This window comes from Camelus ferus, chromosome 6 (assembly GCF_009834535.1).
Source record: "Camelus ferus isolate YT-003-E chromosome 6, BCGSAC_Cfer_1.0, whole genome shotgun sequence".
NCBI lineage: Eukaryota > Metazoa > Chordata > Mammalia > Artiodactyla > Camelidae > Camelus > Camelus ferus.
Genome location: NC_045701.1, coordinates 4,517,774 through 4,533,900, shown reverse-complemented (window position 1 = coordinate 4,533,900; position 16,127 = coordinate 4,517,774). Strand labels below are relative to the sequence as shown.

Here is a 16,127-nt window from a genome sequence, read left to right as displayed (position 1 = left end):
TTGACAGGGCTGGTTTCTTCTGAGGCCTCTCTCTTTAGTTTATAGATGCCCACCTTCTAGCTGTCTCTTTAGATCCTTTTTTGTTTGTTTGTTTGTTTTGATGGAAGTACTGGGTATTGAATCCAGGACCTCATGCATGCTAAGCACACACTCTGCCACTAAGCTATACCCACCCTTCTAAGCTGTCTCTTTATATGATCTTTCCTCTGTGTCCTGATCTCTCTGCTTATAAGGACACCAGTCATACTGGATTGGGGACCACCTCAATGACCTCATTTTACCTTAATTACCTCTTTAAAGACCTGTCTCCGAATATTCTGAGGGACTGAGGATTGGGAGACACAATTCAGCCCACACCAGCAGGGGTGATGGTGGTAGTAGCAGACGCAGCCCAGGCCTTATATGCTGGTATCCAGGCTGATTTTCTTGGGCTGCACACCTTTAGGAAAGGATGTAGAATGTGGGCAGTTAGCAGTCCAGGGGTAGGGGGTTGCTTCAGTATGAGTTTCTGAGCTATCCACTCAGCACCCCAATCCTGGAGGCTCCCCCAGAGAGCTAAAGAAATCAGATGGAAATAGTCCCCCACAGAAGCCGAGCGTCAGGTAAACCAGAAGTTTAATAAAAATGAAAAAAGTTACAGCACAGTGGGCTGGTAATGGGCTTCTTTGGAAGGTCTGATATGTTGGTCAGCATGAGATGCTGACTCCACGTGGGTTCTGGGAGGTCACAGGATAGGTCCCTCACACCCAAGATTCACTTCACTCCTTATCTTGTTCCCATGGAGGGAGGCCTCTGTTTTCCTGGTGTAATTTTTGGCCAGGCTGGTTCTGAACTCCCTCCTCCTGTGAGAAAAGCTGCCTGAATCTGACCTTCAGCCAGGACGGTGATGTGCGTTTACATCGGTTCCTTAGGTCCGCACCCCTGCCCCAGGCTGTGAGGTTGGCAGATAGGTGAAAGTCCGTTTTCTGGAGAATTAATGAGTTTTGGGAATGCTGGAGTCTTCTCCCCAGGAGACAGCCACAGCTCCCAAGGTCTCCTGGCTCCCCTGAAAATTCTTCTGAATCCTGCGTGCCCATCTCTCTTGCAAAGTGCTCGGGGATGGAGAATGCCTGCGTGCTGGTGACAGGCAGGGTCCAAGAGTCTGCAAAGACAGGAGCCCGGCTGGACCTGGGCCTCCCTGGTGGCCACCTGAGCCCCGGCCAGTTAGGAGGTACTGCTCCTCCTCCGGGGGTGGAGGGCTTTCCTTTTGGTGATGTCCTCCTCTGTGTCACTATCACAATTCCTCTGGAAGAAAGGGAAAAAGAGAGACCAAGGGCAAGAGGGTCATGAGGTGCCAGGAATGGGGTCGTGCTGGGCAACCCGGGCAGAAGTGCCTGTCAGGGGCCTGTAAGCCAAGGGGATGGACCTAGAGGGGAAGCCTGTAGCTCTGCCCAGAGACCAGGGGTGGGCAGGATGGGGCGGGGAGGGACCTGAAATGGGACCTGCCTGGAGGTCTGCTTCCCAGGAGGAAGGAATGCAGGCAGAGCAGCTCAGGGGAAAGCAGGCACCAGGAGGGGCCAATTATAATAATAATGAAAGTCATGTCTGGTGTCCTTTGTGGCTGCCACACAATCTAGACCACCTGGATAGCTGTTCTGTGGACTGATGGGTCTCCTGAACTCAGCGCAGAGCCACAGGGACCACCCCACCAAGCTCTGAGGGCCGTGCTGTCTCCTCTGTCTGGCTTAGGCTGCACCTCTAGCCAGCCTTGCCGTGTTGTCTTTCCAGGGAAAAGGCTTCTGTGCTCTGATTTTATGAAAGAGAAAAAGAGCAAAGCACAGTCCAACAGCTTCTACGTGGCTAAGCCAGAGCAGAGGCAGCCACCCTGGTGGTCCCCATGCCTTTTCACTCAAGCCACACGGATCTAATCAAAGTATTAAAACTATTGAAAGAAGTACTGATTCAGAAAGCCTTGTGCAAGTCATAAAAAAAAAATCTGTTGTCAGATGTTCAATTTTAAGCTTCCTAAACAAAAGGACCTCTCTCATTTTTTTTTTTTAAGTCCCTTTGGGAAAACTGTATAATAGATTCCTGGGACCCATTCCTTTTTCACTTGTAGGGTGAGCCATTGAGCTGATGATGCTGAATGTCTGAGTAAAAAGAGGACAGTTTTAAATGTTTGCACAAGGATAAAAATTAGGAAAGAGTTTTACATTCTTTTCAATTACTCTCTGTTCCTCTTTCCTAATGGCCAGCAACTCAGCCTGAAAGGCATGCCAGCTGTCAGCCGTGTGCCTTCCCAGGGCCCTCTCTCCTTCTCCTAGCCTGCGCCAGCTGGAAATCCAAGGTCAAGATCAACTGTAGCCAAATACATCCTGGACCAAGCCCGGCCATAACAATAAAAATAACTCAAGCGCTGCTGAATAGCAACTTTTTAGCATGAGTCAGAGCCAGAAAATAAAAAAGTAAGCTAGGGAAAAGTCTGCTTGTCATTAATAGGGATTTTCAGAGGGAGCAAGTCCCAGTCCCCTTTTACAGCAGACGAGGAGGGCAGCCAGAGAAGGGACACAGCTTGGCCGAAGACACACAGTTGTTTTGGGCCTCTGGAGCCATAAATCCTCAAGTTCCAGACAAGAGCGAGAACCAAGAAGAGCTCAGGCTGGTGTGGGGTGCGCAGGGGCTGTGCCAGGCCCTGGGATGCAGCCTGAGTGCTGTGTGCCCTGCGGCTGCCCAGGGCTGCCAGCCCACCCACCTCACGCTGCTGCCATCTAGCCTCTTCCTGAGCTCAGGGAGTCACCTTCTATTCCCACTCATCCTAGACACTCCGGGGGCCCTCACCACACTCAGTGAGCAGTGGGAGGGTCTGTCAGGGAGCCAGCTGCAATACTAACACCACATTCTGTAGCACTGGCACCAAATTTCAGAGTCTACAAGAGGATTTTAAACAATAATAGCTGCTAATACATACTGAGCGCTTAAAATGCCAGGCTCTAAGAATATGTCATCAGTTAATCCTCATGACTACCCTATGAAATAGGAACTATTATTTACCCCATTTTACAAATGATGACATTTTGGCACAGAGAGGTTAAGTAATTTCCTCAAGGTCACACAACTCATAAGTGGCAGATTTGAATCGTGGCATTCTGGCTCCAGAGGCCATGCTCTTGATCATTATATTATAAGTCTCTCATTTTAAATGCACATAAAACTGCCCTAAGCTAATCAAATATAAGATATCACTTAAATGTTATTTTTATTGGTAAGCTAAGGCAAAACAGAATTAGGAAAATTGGGATAATGAATGTAAAGCTCTCTTTCTGAAGCAGATCTTTGGCCTGTCAGGAACTGATTTGGGATCGCCTATGGTAGTCTCATTATTCCACCACCATCCCTCACAGGCTACAAGTCCTTGGGGGGACACTGGGGCCGGGGAGTGGCAGCAGCAGTCCCTCTGAAGGCCCACCAGGAAAGGACTGGAGATCCTCCAGAGGCCTCTGCTGCCCTCTGGGAGCGCCCCCCTCCCAGCACCACCCCAGTGGTCCCCCTGAACACCCAACTTCCGCTGATCACACAGTGCAGAGCTTGCTGGAAACAGTTAAGCCCATCTGCTCCCTCCCACCCCTGAGCTCCAGGCCACACCCAGAATTCCACCCAACCAGAGGGCACCACATTTACCCACCAGGTCTGCATCTGGCCTCAGGTGCACCTTCTTCATCAGGGAGCGGGTAAGGTGGTTGCACAAGGAGACGATGCTGAAAGAGAGCTGGGGAGGGGTGGGGAGAGGAGAGGAACCTCCAGGTGAGAAAGTGCACAAAGACCCTGAGGGGAACCTGGAGCCCACCTGGGCCGCTGCCCCCACCCTTAAACCCTGACCCACCTTCCACCTCCTGCGGACATACTGCTTCTTGAAGTTCTCCAGGTTGACCGCGGACTCCCTGCGCACCAGGGCTTGCTGGTGGTCCACAGGCTGGGAGACAAAGCAGAGCAGGGTGGCTGACACTGGGCTTCTGACGGCAGCCACCACCGCTGCAGAATCCCTGACCACACACCATCCTCACCCTGACCCTGGGACCTCCCTTCTCGGCAGGGCACGCAGAAGAATGCCGCACTGAGATGTCTCAGCTGTCCCGGAGATGCCCTTGGCGCCCTGAGCTATTATTACCACAGCCAGATGTGTACGCTGGCTGGGCTGGAGGCTAAACCCCCCGAAGAGGAAGAGCAGGAGGCAGGGCCTTCAGTCATGGGTCATTCTGGGGAAGAGTCATTGTACAGCAGTCTAGGATGACCACGGTGCACTGGGCTGATTCTGGGCTTAGCAAAAGGGATGCCCTATTGACAGGGCACTAATACTCCATTCAAAAATAAACTGAAGGAAATAGGGGCTTTGATGCGGGCCAAGAGGAAACAGGGTCATGCTCAGCTCAAATCCTGACTTCTCCAAGAAAACCTGACATGGCTTTCTCTGAGCCTCAGTTTTCTCATCTGCAGTATGGGGATGATAAATAACATTGTGTCACAGGGTTGTTTAGGATTAAATGAATGTGGGATGTAAAGTGCTTCACTTAGAGCTGCTCAATAAATAGTAATAAATTACTGATAACCTGCCTTCCTTCTCCATTCCCTCCTTCTAAAAATAATTTTATTTGATTTTTTAAAATTGAAGTCCCAACAGTTACAACGTGTCAGTTTCTTGTGTGCAGCACACTGTCCCAGTCATGCATATACATATATATTCATTTTCATATTTTTTTCATTAAAGGTTATTACAAGATGTTGAGAATAGCTCCCTGTGCTATACAGCAGAAACTTTTTAAAATCTATTTTTATATATAACGGCTAACATTTGTAAATCTCAAACTCCCAAATTTATCTCTTCCCACCCCCTTTCCCCGGTAACTGTAAGATTGTTCACTATGTCTGTGAGTCTGTTTCTGTTTTGTAGATGAGTTCATAGTGTCTTTATTTCTCTTTTTTTAGATTCTACATATGAGCGATATTATATGGGATTTTTCTTTCTCTTTCTGGCTTTCTTCACTTAGAATGACAATCTTTAGGTCCATCCATGTTCCTGCAAATGGCGTTATTTTACCCTTCTTTATGGCTGAGTAGCATTCCATTGTATAAATATACCACATCTTCTTTATCCAGTCATCTGTTGATGGACATTTAGGTTGCTTCCATGTCTTGGCTATTGTAAATACTGCTGCTATGAACATTGGGGTGCAGGTGTCTTTTCAAACTAGAGATCCCTCCGGATCTTTACCCAGAAGTGGGATTGATGGATCATCATTTGATTTTTTAGCAGCTTTATTAAGATATAATTGATATACAAATAAACTGGACATATTGAATGAATGAATACAATGTGAGGAGTCCATTCCCTCATGAATTCCTGCCTCTTAGTAAAACAAGGTTTTCCTAGATTGAGAAATCCAGAGATGGGCTTCAGGGATTCTGTGAACCTCATGAAATGGGCTGCAAATCTTAGCACATACACTTGTATGTGAATGTTCATAGCAGCATTATTCATAATAGCTAAAAATTGGAAACAACCCAAATGTGCATCAGCTGATGAGTGAGCAACATGTGGTATAACCCGACAATGGAAAAACTGAATGGAAAACCCATTCATGAAAAGAATGAAGTACTGATAAATACTATAGCATGAATGAACCTTGAAAACAGCATACGAAATGAAAAAAGCCAGACACAAGAGGCCATGTAGTGTATGATTCTTTTTACATAAAATGTCCAGAACAGGCATAGAGACAGAGAATAGATTAGTAGTTGCCAGAGCTGGAGGGAAGGGAGGAAGGGGAATGACTGAGAAAGGGCATGAAGTTTTTTGGGGGGGTGATGAAAATGTCCTGGAATTATAGACAGTGATGATGGTTGCAGAACCTTGTGACTAAACTAAAAAGCACCAAATTGTACACTTTCAAATGGTGAATTTTATAGTATGTGAATTATATCCTCAATTAAAAAAAATTTAGGGTATAGGTGCAGACATGTATTTCCTCTGAGAAGAGTCAACAGCTTCCATCGAGTCCCAAAGGACTCTGTGACCTCAAGAAAATGAACCTGCCAGGATGACCCGCGAGGTCCCAGCCAGCTCTATCTTTCTCTCTGCTCTGACAGCCTCCTCACAGCCTCCTCCTTTGGCACCTCAGTGACTGCGGAGTGAGATCGCACATTGATTCTTGATGCCGGTCTTGTCTCCTAACCACACTGCAAGCACACCTCCGTGCTTGTTTATTTTTCATCATGGCTTCAGGCAACAGGGGAAGCTGGTACATACAGCTGGCCCTCATGGCTCTGGACTTGACATCCTCGGGCAGGAGGCCCTTTCCATGTTCACCAGACCTCCCTCCTCCATGACCCCTTCCAAGGTAACTTCCAAGAAACAATGTCTCTCCCTCTCTCCCTGACATGACCAAAACACCCGTGTGCTCCTTGATTTTATAGAAGGCCTATCTCAGAGCCCTGCAGCGGAGTCATCCCACTAGCAGAAAACAACAGGAAGAATTTTCTTCATGTTTTTGTCATTGTTTCCTACCCCACCCCCTCCTGACCCAGAGCATGCAACAGTGGGTGCTCAAGAGTTGCTGGTTAAATAACAGTGGGTACTTAAGAATTGTCTGGTTAAATTCTCCGAGCTGCTGCTGAATCAAACTGAAACGCAGTCCCAAGACCTGGGACTTGCTCATTCCCGCCAGTGAGAGGCCCAGGCACCTGGATCAGCCCAGTTACGAGACCATGAAAGGGCATCGGGACACCACTACTCCCCACAGCTCTGCCTGGGAGGCAGCGAGATGTCATTCCGAGTCCAGGGGAGGTCAGGGAGCAGGGAGGAGAGGGCACGCAACTGTGACACGGAGAGGAGCCAGGGGCTAGGCGCCCTCCCAAACTGGGCACAGTGGTTTGGGCCAAAGAGTGCAGGAGGGGAGACAGGAGGGATAGGAGGAAGGCGGAGAGGAAAGAGAAAAGGATGAGGGCGCTGAGGGGACCATCAGGTCAGGCCCAGCTCTCCCAGCACTTTCCTTAACCGCCCCTCACCCCCTCCACAAGCCCAGCCCTGGGTCTAGGTCCCGCCTAGAAGAGACACTCAAAAGAGGGCAGAAGGCAACTAGTTGTGCTGAGCTTGCCTTTTCCTGGCATCAAAGCCTTCCGGTAGCTTCCCGGCCCGACAAGCTCACCAAGGACCCCAAGGTCTGTACCATCTGGGGCCTTCTCTGACCTGACTTCCTCCCACTCTCCTTCCTGTCCCCAGTGGCTCTCACTGCATGGGGCCGCTTGCTGGTCCAGAAACCCAAGGTCTCAGGATCTTTGCCCTTGTTCTTTCTTCTATTTATTCTGTCACTTTGTTCAGGACTTTGCTCAAATGTCACCTCCTCAGGGAGGCCTTCCCCGGCCACCCTATGTAAAGTAGCACCCCAGCTGCCCTACACAACGCACTGTGCCTCCGCCCTGGTTCTTCACAGCACCTGTCTGGAATTACTTGTTTCTTGTTAATCCCCCTTCCCCATACCTCTCAGCAACCAGTATCTCCTTCCAAGGTGATTAGCACCCTGCCTCCCCAACCCACAGAACATTTCTACCTCTAACTGCATTAATGTCTGCAACTGACCTGTGGTCTAACCCTTGCAGGGGACACTCATGCACTTCACTTGGAGAGTTTGATAAGCTGGAATTAGGAGACTCTGGGAGCGAAGGGCCTCTTTTTGTTCAGCTACAAATTGGCACCCTTGCCAGGAGAGAGATGGCTAAACCCCATGGCTGGAAGGTCAACACTCAGGCTAGGGGGATCCCATCGGTGAGAATCCCACCTTCCAACTGCTTCAGCAGTGCCAGCGACTAAGCAGAGATGTCCAACTAAAATGCCACGTGGGACCATTCCCAGAGGGCGTTAACGGGAGGTAGTTACTTCCAGGGCCCTGTCTTGAATGCTACACAAAACAGCATGAACTCTGAGGAAGAGGCCACCGGCCTGTAAATCTGTCAGGCTGGCCTTTCCTCATCAGTGGACCTCGCTGGTTGCTAAGAGGCTCACTGAATGCTGACATTGTCATCTAGGCCCTGAAGTCAGAGAGATGTAAATTCTGCAGTGAAATCGATTCCCAGAAAGAACGTGGCACCAATGGTTTGCATTAAGTGGAGGGGGTGAGGGGCGATGGAGTCGTGTTCCACCTTCTCCTGACCCTCCCCTTTCTGCAAACAAACAGCGCCTGACTTCCAACCTTGTGGTCCCTCGACAATAACGAGAGTGTGGGCAATTTGCACCGGGCTCCTAGGAGTATATTTAGTGTCTCAGAAAAATGTCAGGAAGGGAGGAAAGAAGACAGAACGCTGTGGCTAAAGTCAGGTTTCATTTATGTACATGCAAGTGTCTTGGAAAAATTCCGTCGAGGTGAGCGACGTCAGCACTGACATCCACAGAGCAGGGGGATGAAGCAGCAGCCACCCTCTCAGGCAGAGACCCAGAACCCTGGCTTTACAGGAGAGGCACTCCCGAAGACTTTCTCTAAATACCTGGCCTCTGCTAGAAACCGCAAACAGATTACAGCTTCTCAGACCTCCATCTGTGTCACTTCTCCAGCCCCAACCTCCACTGAGAGCCACGGACACCTGAGCCCCCACTTCCCTCTCCTGCCCAGGTCAGTCACTCTGGGGGCCTCCTTCATCTCCCTCAGTGGAGTCTTTCTGGACGTGGCACCTCCACCTCTCCTTTTTGCTGGCTGGAGCCTGAGCGCTGCTGGCCTCATCTCCCTGTTTGCCCAGGAAAGGAGCATGTAAGGCTTATAGGTGTCCGAGTCTCTGCCTCCTTCTGTGTGCATGGGGACGGGGGAGAGCTGCAGAAAGGCTGTATTCCTGCAGGTTGTTCCTATGTCGAACAAGCCTATGGAAAGAGGTAGGTATGCCCCTTCCCTTGCCTGACCCGGCCTTACTTTTCTGAGTTAGGTCCTGACATATATACACTGTCACTTTTAATCTTCTCTCCAGGACCTTCAGTTTCCTGAGCAATTTTTCATCCTCAGGAGAAGCTTCAAAAGCTTTCCCTCCTGTACTGAAGACAAGAGACTTGAGAGCCATAACAACCAACCACATGTGTGGACCGTGTCTGGATCCCAGTTTGAACAAACCAACTATAACACGACACCCTTGAGGAAAGTTGGGGCTTGTGAGTTCGGAATGTGTGTCCAGGTGATAACAAGTAATTATTCCTGATTTTGTCAGGTGTGATAATGGCACAGTGGTCATAGTAAAAAGACACTCCTTATCAGAGATTCCTGCTGAAGAACTTATGAGTTAAGTTAGTGTGAAGTTTGCTTTAAAATATTTTGAATCTGGGTAATAGGTACATGGAATTCACACTGCCATTCTTTGGTGCAAGTTTTCAAAGTTTCCCATAACAAACCGTTAAAAACAAAACCCCTCCTTCTTTTAGATCTCTGTAATCTCTTTTTCTTTAATCTCCATTTAACACGTCCACGTTCCTGGCCCCAGTCTGGGCTCAGCCCCATCCCTCCAAATTCTCCCTGCACCTTCCCCACAAGGCTGCGGCTTGGAGGGGAGTGTCGTGGGGAAGAACTTCTCTGAGAACGTTTCTGCCCTCTGCCTCCCCTCTTACTCTTTCTCAATCAGAATTCATGTCTCTCCTGTTTTCTGGACTACCAGGTACCTGTTTTGTCACTCACCACGGCCTTCCCCACTTCCCGGTTGGTTGGGGCCCCATCTATCCCAGACAATGAGACTTTTATTCAGGGGTTGTCTCCACCTTATCTGTCACCTCCCTCCAGAGCCAGAGCACAACCACTGTTTGTTCAATGAACTGGCCATTTCTGCTCCTCAAATATGCCCATGGCTGGGTCTCTTCTCCAGGGCAAAGAATCTTCTCCAAAGAGTTTCACAGACAAAGGAGAAAAGGCCATTCAGTTCCACAGACATTTACAGAGGCCGACAGTGAGGTGGTAGCTGAGCACACAGCCACCACCCACGTGGGCCCATTTCGCTGAGTGATGGAGTGAGGCAGGAAGCGTCATCTTCATAATCACTTGTAGCAGAGGATGGGTGGTACGGGGAGGGGGTTCACGGAGGAGACTGTGGCTTTATTTACTCCTGCCATTATTACTCTGCTCTGTCCCTTCATTGCCAGCCCAGCCTGTGCATCTGCAGAATCACCAACTACTCATCATGTCCACCTTTCCCCATGCAAAGCTGTGCCCCGTGCTTCCGCCTCAGAGCAGGGACAGCTTGCTGCCCTCCCCAGGAGCCCACTCGCCAGCCTCCTTCGGAATCATTATGCAGGAGGATGTCATACACTCACCCTGCCCTCCCCAAGATGGCATTTACACAGAGCACAGAGACTGACCTTTCATTCAAGCCGAGTGAATGAAAAGATCCTCTGTGACGGCAGATGGGCCAGCCCAGAGAGCAGTGCCCTCCAGGCCTTCCCCAGTCTAGGTACCAAGGAAACACCCCATCCGGCCACCAGAGCCCCGCCCCGCCCTGTCCTTGATGTCACTGTTAGAGTGCCAGCAGGGGGGGAGCAGGCAGGAATCAAGCAGGTCCTCCGGCTGGGCAGTCCCCAGGCCTCCTTGGGCTCCCTGGGCACCAGGTTCTGATGCCAAAGGATGATGGGAGTTGGACCAGCCAGGTGACAGAAGAAGGTCACTGATCTTCTCTGATTTCCCTGAAAGACTAGGGGGCATTTTTCACTTCACTTTGCTTTGTCTTTGGAAACTCTTAGTACAGAGAAGAGTCTGCTCATAAAACATCTAAACGACAAGTCATTACACAAGACTGGACAACAACACAGAAAAAATGACTCCATTCCTGTGAGGAAAACCACTGATGGTTCTGACCCAGCTCTGGGGCTGAATTGCCAGGTGACTCTAGACAAATCCTCTCCTGTAAAAAGCAGGGCACCTGGTGATTCACCTCTGAGGACCACCCAGTACAGACAGTATGTAGCTAATGCCAGGATTCTAAAGTAACTGCTTCTCCCTGGCTTTTCCCAGTCTCCCTAATTCAAATTATCATCAACACCCTACTCCTTTACTGCATTTTATTTTGACCTTCACAGGAAAGTTTGCCCTGAGTTGCTCAATTGGGGGCTTCCTTTTCTTAGGAAACCTGTTGACTTGGCCAAAGGGACCTTTAATCCTTGCAGCATCTTAAGCCAAATGAATACACCATGTCAAGCGACAGGGTAGGAAAGTTCTTGGAGAGATTGTAGACAGGTCGTTTGTATCAATTCTCCCAGACGGCGGGGCACAGGGGACAGGGCTTCGCCATCCTCTATTAATTCCAAGATGCACATTTTTGGATCTCTGAAATCAGGACTTATCTCCCAATCAATGACATCGTATCTTTACTGTCGGTCTGAAGTGAAGGCAGGTGTTCCAAGAGATGACCACACTGCTTCCGCCAGCCCTTGGGGCCACCCAGCCTCAGACCACTTGGCATTAGATTCTCTGCTTGAGGTTCTTTCGGATCCCACTGACCTGTGCAAATGCAGAAAGCAAACTTGCATGAGGACCACAGACCTGGGGCTCCTATTCTCAGGTGAGGATTTCTCCATCCTTCTACCCAGTGTCAAGGTTGAGACACACATGTTCCCTTGCCTTCCCTCTCTGCCCGGTGGCTTCGTTTCTCATCTACTCTCTCAGTGAGGGTGTCCTAGCTTTGTGTGTGTGTGTGGGGGGGGGCGTCCCCTATTGGACTTTCCATCTTGGGCTTTTTTTCTTTATTTTAAGGTCATAAAAAATGATACATCTTTTTGGGGGAGGGTATAGCTCAAGTGGTAGAGCAGCATGCTTAGCATACACAAGGCCCTGGGTTCAATCCCCAGTACCTCCTCCAAAAATAAATAAATAAGTCAACCTAACTACCCTCCCCAAAATTGATACATCTTTTTAATATTAAGGTGGATTTTTACAGCAAAGCCTCACTCTTTCTTCCCATAATGACCTTATAGAATCGGGCATCCTGGGTTTCAGTTTCATCTGTATCAACTAGCAATGAATGACCCTGAGTAAGTCATTTTCGCTCTCTGAGTCAATTTCCTCATCAGTTACATGGACATAAAAGTAACAACAATAATAATACCACCTACCTTCCTGGCTCACCGAGTTCTCTCAAGGACCAATGACATAAATGCTTGTTAAGGGAAAAGTCCATGTAGATGAAAAGGAACATTTTCTCTGTGCATTTAAAGTCCCTCCTTCAGCAGCCAGAAAGCACCAAGCTGACTGACTCTTACCCCTAGCTAACTCAAACATTACCCAAGACCTGCAAATCCGTAAGGCGGGAAGTGAGATGCGAACAAATCCATTATCACAAATCAATTATCAAGCATCTCCCCCAGGCCAGCCATCCTCCCTCTAGAGAAGGGTATGCTGAGGGGTATTCATTCTCAGTCGTTTTAACAGCTTCGCTGCCCTGCCAGCCACCCTCCCAGAAAACCAGGTTGCTGAGAGGAGGTGCAGGAACGAATAACTAGCTAGCACTTCCGTGATTCTGGATTCTGTGAAGCAGGTGGAAGACTACACTACAGACACACACCCCTGCAAGGATAATTCTAGTCGATGCCCCAGCAGTTGGCAACAGGTTTCAGCAAACCATCCAGGATGCATTACTGACTCGATTCTCGTGCTCAGAGCTTCAAGCTGGCCAAGACTTCCTCACTGCATGATCTGCTGAGCAGTTCCCCTGGGAAGTCCCCAGCGTCCCGGCGGAACACGGAGCCCAGGCTGTCCACGCTCCCACTCTCCAGCTGGAAGCTGCCCACCAGTTCCTGGAGCCACTGTAGGTCTGCCGAGAGCTCCTGCCTCAGAGCTTCAAACCGCACCTGCAGATGGTCCAATTTCCTGGCCACGCTTCCGAGGCCGTACCCTGTGGCCCGGATGTCCTCTCGCAGGAGCTTCTTCAAGGACTCCACTTTGCGGAACTCGTACCTGAGCTGGGACAGGTCGTGCCGGGCACTTTCGCTCTCTTCTCGGTACCAAGCCTCCTTCTCATTGTAGATGGAGACCAGGGTCTCCACATCGTCCTGGATGGTGTCGTGGGCCCCCGCCAAGGCACGGCACCCCTGGTCCACCCTAGCCACATCCTCCACCACTCGGGCAAAACGCTCAAAGTTGACGTAGGTGTTGTTGGGGGGCATGCTTGAGTGGCATTTGAGGGTGTACTCTCTCAGGCGCTTGGTCTTCAGCTGGACGGGCTCTGCCTTCTGCTGTTCTGGGGTTCTGATCTCTCCTTTGGACTGGTGGGTGTTGAGACAGAAGGGCCAGAGTTAATTCGACGGCTGCTCCAAGGGCCGTCCAAGGTGCAGGCGGAAGGCACACGAGCAGCCTCTCTGCATGCGCGGCATGGGCCAGGCCACAGGAGGACAGGGTGGGATGAGCGCCCCCAAGGGCCGTAAGAAAGATTGAGGAGGACAAGGTGCTGCCGCACGCACACTTCAGGGCAGGGTGGTCTGCGGTCATTAGAGGGTCTCCACACGCATAGCATTTAGGGGTGCTGGCATAGACAAGCAGGCTAGAGCCAGGGTTCTGCAGGCATCCACTCAGAGGCAGAAGCACACAAGGCCATGGCTGATGGGGGAGGCTGGGGGCCTCTCTCCTTCAGGGCCAGGCAGCTCCCTGGGCCTCAGCAACACTCGGCACGTGAGCAGGGAGGCTGCCCACAAGACTCCTGAGCTCTGTGTTCTGGGCCCACCCAGAACCTGGAGTGCCCTTGGCCTTGCCCATCCTGCAACAAGCAGATGAACATGGCCCTCCCTGCTCTCCATCTCCCATCGGCCTCTGCCCCTTCTCATCTGCACCCTCGGATCATCCTCAGCTACCCCTCACTTAACAATTCCAGTGAACGAGAAGTCTGGTGACACCACTGGGAGCACGTATCTCATCAGTCAGCAGGACTAGGGCCGGAACCTGACTCCTCTCCTGACTCCCATGCTTCCAAAGTACTTTTCACTGGGACTTTACTGGGACTCGACGGCCAGGCCCTCTGAAAACCCAGCAGCCAGAAGCCCAGGTACAGAGCAGGTTAGGCGGGAAGTCGCTTTTGTGCCCCCACCCTCCCCAGCAAGAATGGAAGGAGCAGTGGCCTCTCTTCCCTGCCAGGCCTCCACCTCGTAGCCCACTCCCTGAGGTCTCCAGGTGCCGGGGGAAGCCAGTGACCGGTTTGAGTGTCATGCTTTACTCAGAGCCCCAGAAGTCAGAAAGAAGGGGCCCTGGTTACAAAGTTGAAGTTTTTAACTATCATCGGTCTTGCTCTACAACTGGGGAGTCCTGATTTCTGCTTTGACCATGATCGTGTTATGTCCTCCAACAAAGAACACTTTGTAAGAGGGGCCCAAAGAACAAGGATTTCAACTGAAGTTTGTGAAAGTTTCATTTCGTAAGTCACCTGAACCCGTGAAATAGAAACTTAAACCTGTAAATGTATTTCAGCAAGCCCAGACCCTTGGAAGCCTCCAACTAGCTTTCATGTGTGCCCGAGGGTCAGAGTTTCAAGAAAAGGCCTTTCTATGGGATTCCAGCATCTGGACGCCCCAGTCAGCCTTGACGACAGAGCAGGGAACTGCCTGCTCACTGCAACTCATCACCGTGCTCTTACCGTGATCCAGGGGTGACTGAGGGCCTCTTGGATCGTGAGCCGTTTCCTGCAAAGAGGATCAGAAAACAGTGATGACTCAGGAGAAGCTGAGAGCAATAGTCTCCATTCTTACTCTTCTTAGACCTGCCTTTGGCATTCTTTGACCACTGCCACCAAACTCGAATAATGCAGGATGCCGAGATGGATGGATAATTGGCTGCATTCCCTGCACTCCAGAGAAAGCGGTCCAGGCGGGACCCTTCAATGAAATGAGATCACAAACCCTCATGTCCAGTCCCAGAATTGAAGCACCCAGCACCACACTACAGGAGCGTCATAAATGCTCTCCATCGTGAAAGCTTTGGTGTCTGTTTTTCTATTTGTCTCCCAGGTCTCTTCTCTGCCCTTCCCTGCTCTGTACCCAGGTAAGGTGATCCCACCTAGCACTGCCCTTTGATGGGGAAATCAGGCCCCTGCATCTTAGAGGACCTCATTCTGACTCTCTCTGAAGCCTGTGGGACCAAGAGGACCTGGCCTTCTAGAGTCTGCAGACCTTACCCCAGCCTCATCCAGGCCATGCTCTGGGCACCCAGCACCCTACAACTCCCTGCCCCGTCGTCTTCTTTGATCCCAAAGCCCCAGGGCTTACACTGGGCTCTGAAGAACTGGTGAGACTAGCAGGTCTCCTATTCTCCCACTGTTCTGACCTCTCCCATCCTGAATTGGCTTGAAAACTCTGCCACTTTCCTTTTCAAATCCTCATTCCCGGGACCTTGGGGACAGACTGCAGAAGATAATGAGCCCTAGAGAAACTCAGGCTGCCTTAAAAACACACACACGCGCAAACACACACACACACAGAGTTTTTTGCACTCCAGCAGGCAAAGAAAGCAGAAAGACTTGAGCAAATAAGATGAATGCCAAGTGTCAGGCAGCCCACACTCCTCAGCACCTGCCCAGAGTAGACCACCATGGTCAGACGACATGGTGGCCGCAACAAGGACAGATGGACACGTCTTTGGGAGAGGTGGCAGGAGAGGGTCAGTACCTGGGAAGCCAGTGCCTCTGCCTGTCCTCTTACCGGGTCTCTTTAACCAGAAGCTTCCGAATGAAGTCCTTGGCTAGCTCGCTGGTCTGGCTGAAGAATTCCTCGTCAAAGTTGTAACTCACTGCTGTGATATTTGCCAGCGTTTCCTGCTTCGTGTCTCCGAGGAAAGGGGATGCTCCACTCAAGCTGAGCACAGAGAGAGGGGACAGGTTACTGTAGGAAAGTAGATGGAAGTAGGGGTGATGGGCTGGGGGAACCCTGACTTGTACTGTTGCATTAGGGTAGGAGGCTCTCCGCTCCCTGCTGCCCGCTCTGGGCGACAAGTCAGCAACCTTTTCAACTGAGTCTAATTCAGTACACATTATGGAGCTCCTAATAAGTGCCTGGCAAAGACAAACTGTGCCTTCAAGGGACTCGAAAGAGGAGGGGAGAGAAACACAGAGCCCCGGCTCTTCATAATCTCCAGCAGAACACAGACTAAAACAGAAGGCCAGAC

The 16,127-nt window shown here is 50.4% G+C and overlaps 1 protein-coding gene across 4 annotated transcripts in view; it reads right to left on the bottom strand.

Moving 5' to 3' along the window:
• Positions 1–598: 598 nt before the first annotated feature.
• The window catches only part of DAPK2 (death associated protein kinase 2), a 106,927-nt gene continuing 91,398 nt past the window's right edge, over positions 599–16,127 (bottom strand). For 2 of the 4 annotated variants that reach the window (XM_032480977.1, XM_014558673.2), the window contains exons 8-12: positions 15,665–15,817; positions 14,605–14,650; positions 12,098–13,246; positions 3,860–3,949; positions 3,718–3,745 (exon numbers count right to left, since the gene is read on the bottom strand). In XM_032480977.1, the coding sequence (XP_032336868.1) occupies positions 12,638–13,246; positions 14,605–14,650; positions 15,665–15,817 (808 nt within the window). In that variant the 3' untranslated portion in view covers positions 3,718–3,745; positions 3,860–3,949; positions 12,098–12,637. Of the gene's footprint in view, positions 1,285–3,661; positions 3,746–3,859; positions 3,950–12,097; positions 13,247–14,604; positions 14,651–15,664; positions 15,818–16,127 lie in introns of those variants that run through there. The other 2 variants (XM_032480980.1, XM_032480978.1) reach the window with 2 other exon arrangements.